Raw genomic sequence first — 2,868 nt, 5'->3', positions numbered from 1 at the left:
TGATTAAATGTTGATTTTTAGAATTATAAAATTCAGTATATTGCAAAGGGTTATTTTCTTTATATAATATTGTCGATTGATCACTGCTGTTATTTTTTTTTGTGTTGTTTTTATTACTCGAATTATTTTCAGCATAAGGTGCTGTCGGAGAAAAATCATTATCCATCTTTTTCAATGATTCATCTTTCTCTATATTTATTATATTAGTATGTTTCAACTTTTCATTTGTTTCTAATAATGCGGCGGAATTATTTTTTATTGTTGTTTGAAAATTTAATGTTTTAACATCAGATTGTGAATCTTGTTGCGGTTTAAATGATAGTTGTTTAACGTTTTTTGTTTTTTCTGAAAGAAGCCAAGGTATGTTTGAAGAAAATGAAAAACCAATACTATTATTAGCATTATTATTATTATTAGTTATATTAATATCGCCACTGTTTGTTTCGTTAGTTTTATTAAATATTTTTATATATTCTAAATGATTTAATATTAATGTAGCGATACATAATATTATAAACGTGATAATTATATAATACATTATAGACTTTGTCTATCTATATTATTATAAATTTTGTCATTGGCGGATGTATAAATCTATTCATTAATATTTTTGTCACTTCCGTGTTAGTTACTTATAAGATATATAATCGTAATATTATATTATATACATAAATATATCAATACATCCCGGTGCCATTCTCAAATTTGGCGCGAATTTGGCGCAAAATTATCACGAAATTATCATTAAATAAATAAATAATTTCATTATCGCGCCAAAATAGCGCCATATTTGAGAGTAGCGCGAGTATGTATTAAAAAATATAGTATATATAAGTGTATAAGTGATAGGAGTGGTAGGGATAGTATTCATTAGCATTAAAATATAATCTAAACTTTTACATGCATATATATTGCCTCTGTAGCTGGTCCTCCCAACTCTCAAGTCAATCTTCTTGAAGGGACACCAAAACTGGGTAAAAGAGTAGAGGTGGTCAACAAACACTTTGAAGCGGTTGTTTAAATTTATTTCTATTTATTTTTTTCGGACTGCCGATACCTCTATTTCTCTCGAGTGTTTTTTATTTATTAAGAATATTTTGAAGAGCGCAGTTCACCACGTTTTTTGTCCAGGATATAGTTTTTTCGCGTTTTTTGTTAAATAAATAAAGTTGTTGTGTGTTTTTTAAATAAAAAAAATGAGTGTCTACGATTCGAGAAGTAATTATATACATTTATAATGTTTAAATAATTAATTGTAAATAATTATTGTTTTCTTTTTATTTATAGCTATTGAAATGGATTCGATGAAGACAAGTGATTGCGACAGCAAGATAGATAGTATAAATAATATAATGTCTCCGTTTCCGGTTTTGACATTGGTACCGTATAGTTCACCATTTGCATCATCATCGCCATCATCATCATCATCGAGTTCACCTTATCTACCTATTCAACTTAACAATGTGAATTTTCAAGAATACACATATTGTAATCAAACACAGGAAACAGTCATTACCACCGATATAGATTATCAAGATTTAGATTATGATATATTAAGTTTACTAGTAGAAAAAAATAATGAGCAATTAACTCCCAGTGCTATAGTGCAATTTTCTTGTGATTTATTATCTCCACAACATGAGCAACAAACAACAACCGCAATTGACGCACATCATAATTTAAATTATCATATTGATTTAATTAAAGAAGGTGATAATAATCAAATTTCAATCAGTGATAATACAATGTATTCTGCTGAAGTGGATATTCCTTCTGAGTCACCGAATAAAAAAGCTGATATTTTTACGTATGAAAAAACGTTGTCATATACTGAAGAAGAGATTATTACAGATTTTTCATTATCGACGCCATCAAATATTCAACAAGATTTTGACGCAACAATGACTCCATCAATAGATACAACGACGGCGGCGGCGACCACTAATACTGAAGAAGAGATTATTACAGATTTTGACGCAACAACGACTCCATCAATAGATACAACGACGGCGGTGGCGACCACTAATACTGAAGAAGAGATTATTACAGATTTTTCATTATCGACGCCACCAAATATTCAACAAGATTTCGACGCAACAACGACGACGTCCCCCTTATACAATGAAGAAAAAACACATCAACACGAGGTAATTACAGATCTCAATACATTAATGCTATCATCTATCAGCAATAGTAATCCTTTAAAAAGAAAACATCTAGATGATTCTAATGATGTAGAAAATATCAAACTTGTAAAAACTCATATATTGAACGGTGTTCATAACATGAATTCTCCTGTAATAATCAATGATTTGTTATTAGTTGAACCCGAAATTTTGATGAAATCTCTAGATATGACAGATGCCTTTGATATAGTAAAAGATTTTTTACCAAAAGAAAATAATTATAACGCCTTATTAAGTATTAACAATATCTTACATTATCAGAAAGATACTTTGCATAAATTTTTCAATGATGCGTATAAAAAAAGGAATTGTTCCCCCGTGATTAATTTTAAAAAGGGCGCGTATGTTAAATCCGAACAAAAACAGTTTCACTGTAAAAAATTGCGCCAAGTCCACGTTCATAAAACTCATCTCAATAACATTCGCACTTTAGAAAAAAAATAATACGCGTTTCAATAATTTTTATTCTTTACAAAAAAATGTGAAATACAAAAAAAATACCAAGAAACCGTCATCATGTTGAAAAAATTGAAAAAAAATTTGTTGAAAATTTAAAAATTAAAGAAAAAAATTTTTATCGTACTTGGCGCGCGGCATTGAGTAACCCAAATTTTTTCAGAGGAATAACAACTCTAGAAAAAACAATTTTGCCTGAATATAAGTATACATATATATATATATA

At 28.7% G+C, this 2,868-nt stretch overlaps 1 protein-coding gene across 1 annotated transcript; it reads left to right on the top strand.

Moving 5' to 3' along the window:
• The first annotated feature begins 1,196 nt into the window (after positions 1–1,196).
• LOC123273895 lies at positions 1,197–2,340 on the top strand. Its single transcript, XM_044741375.1, has 4 exons — positions 1,197–1,218; positions 1,288–1,596; positions 1,708–2,252; positions 2,323–2,340. Exons 1-4 carry the CDS (start codon positions 1,197–1,199, stop codon positions 2,338–2,340), a joined length of 894 nt encoding a protein of 297 aa, XP_044597310.1.
• The last annotated feature ends 528 nt before the right edge of the window (positions 2,341–2,868 follow it).

Source organism: Cotesia glomerata, unplaced genomic scaffold, assembly GCF_020080835.1.
Source record: "Cotesia glomerata isolate CgM1 unplaced genomic scaffold, MPM_Cglom_v2.3 scaffold_16, whole genome shotgun sequence".
NCBI lineage: Eukaryota > Metazoa > Arthropoda > Insecta > Hymenoptera > Braconidae > Cotesia > Cotesia glomerata.
Note: the sequence above shows the minus strand (reverse complement) of the source record. Positions and strands in the feature narration are given on the sequence as shown.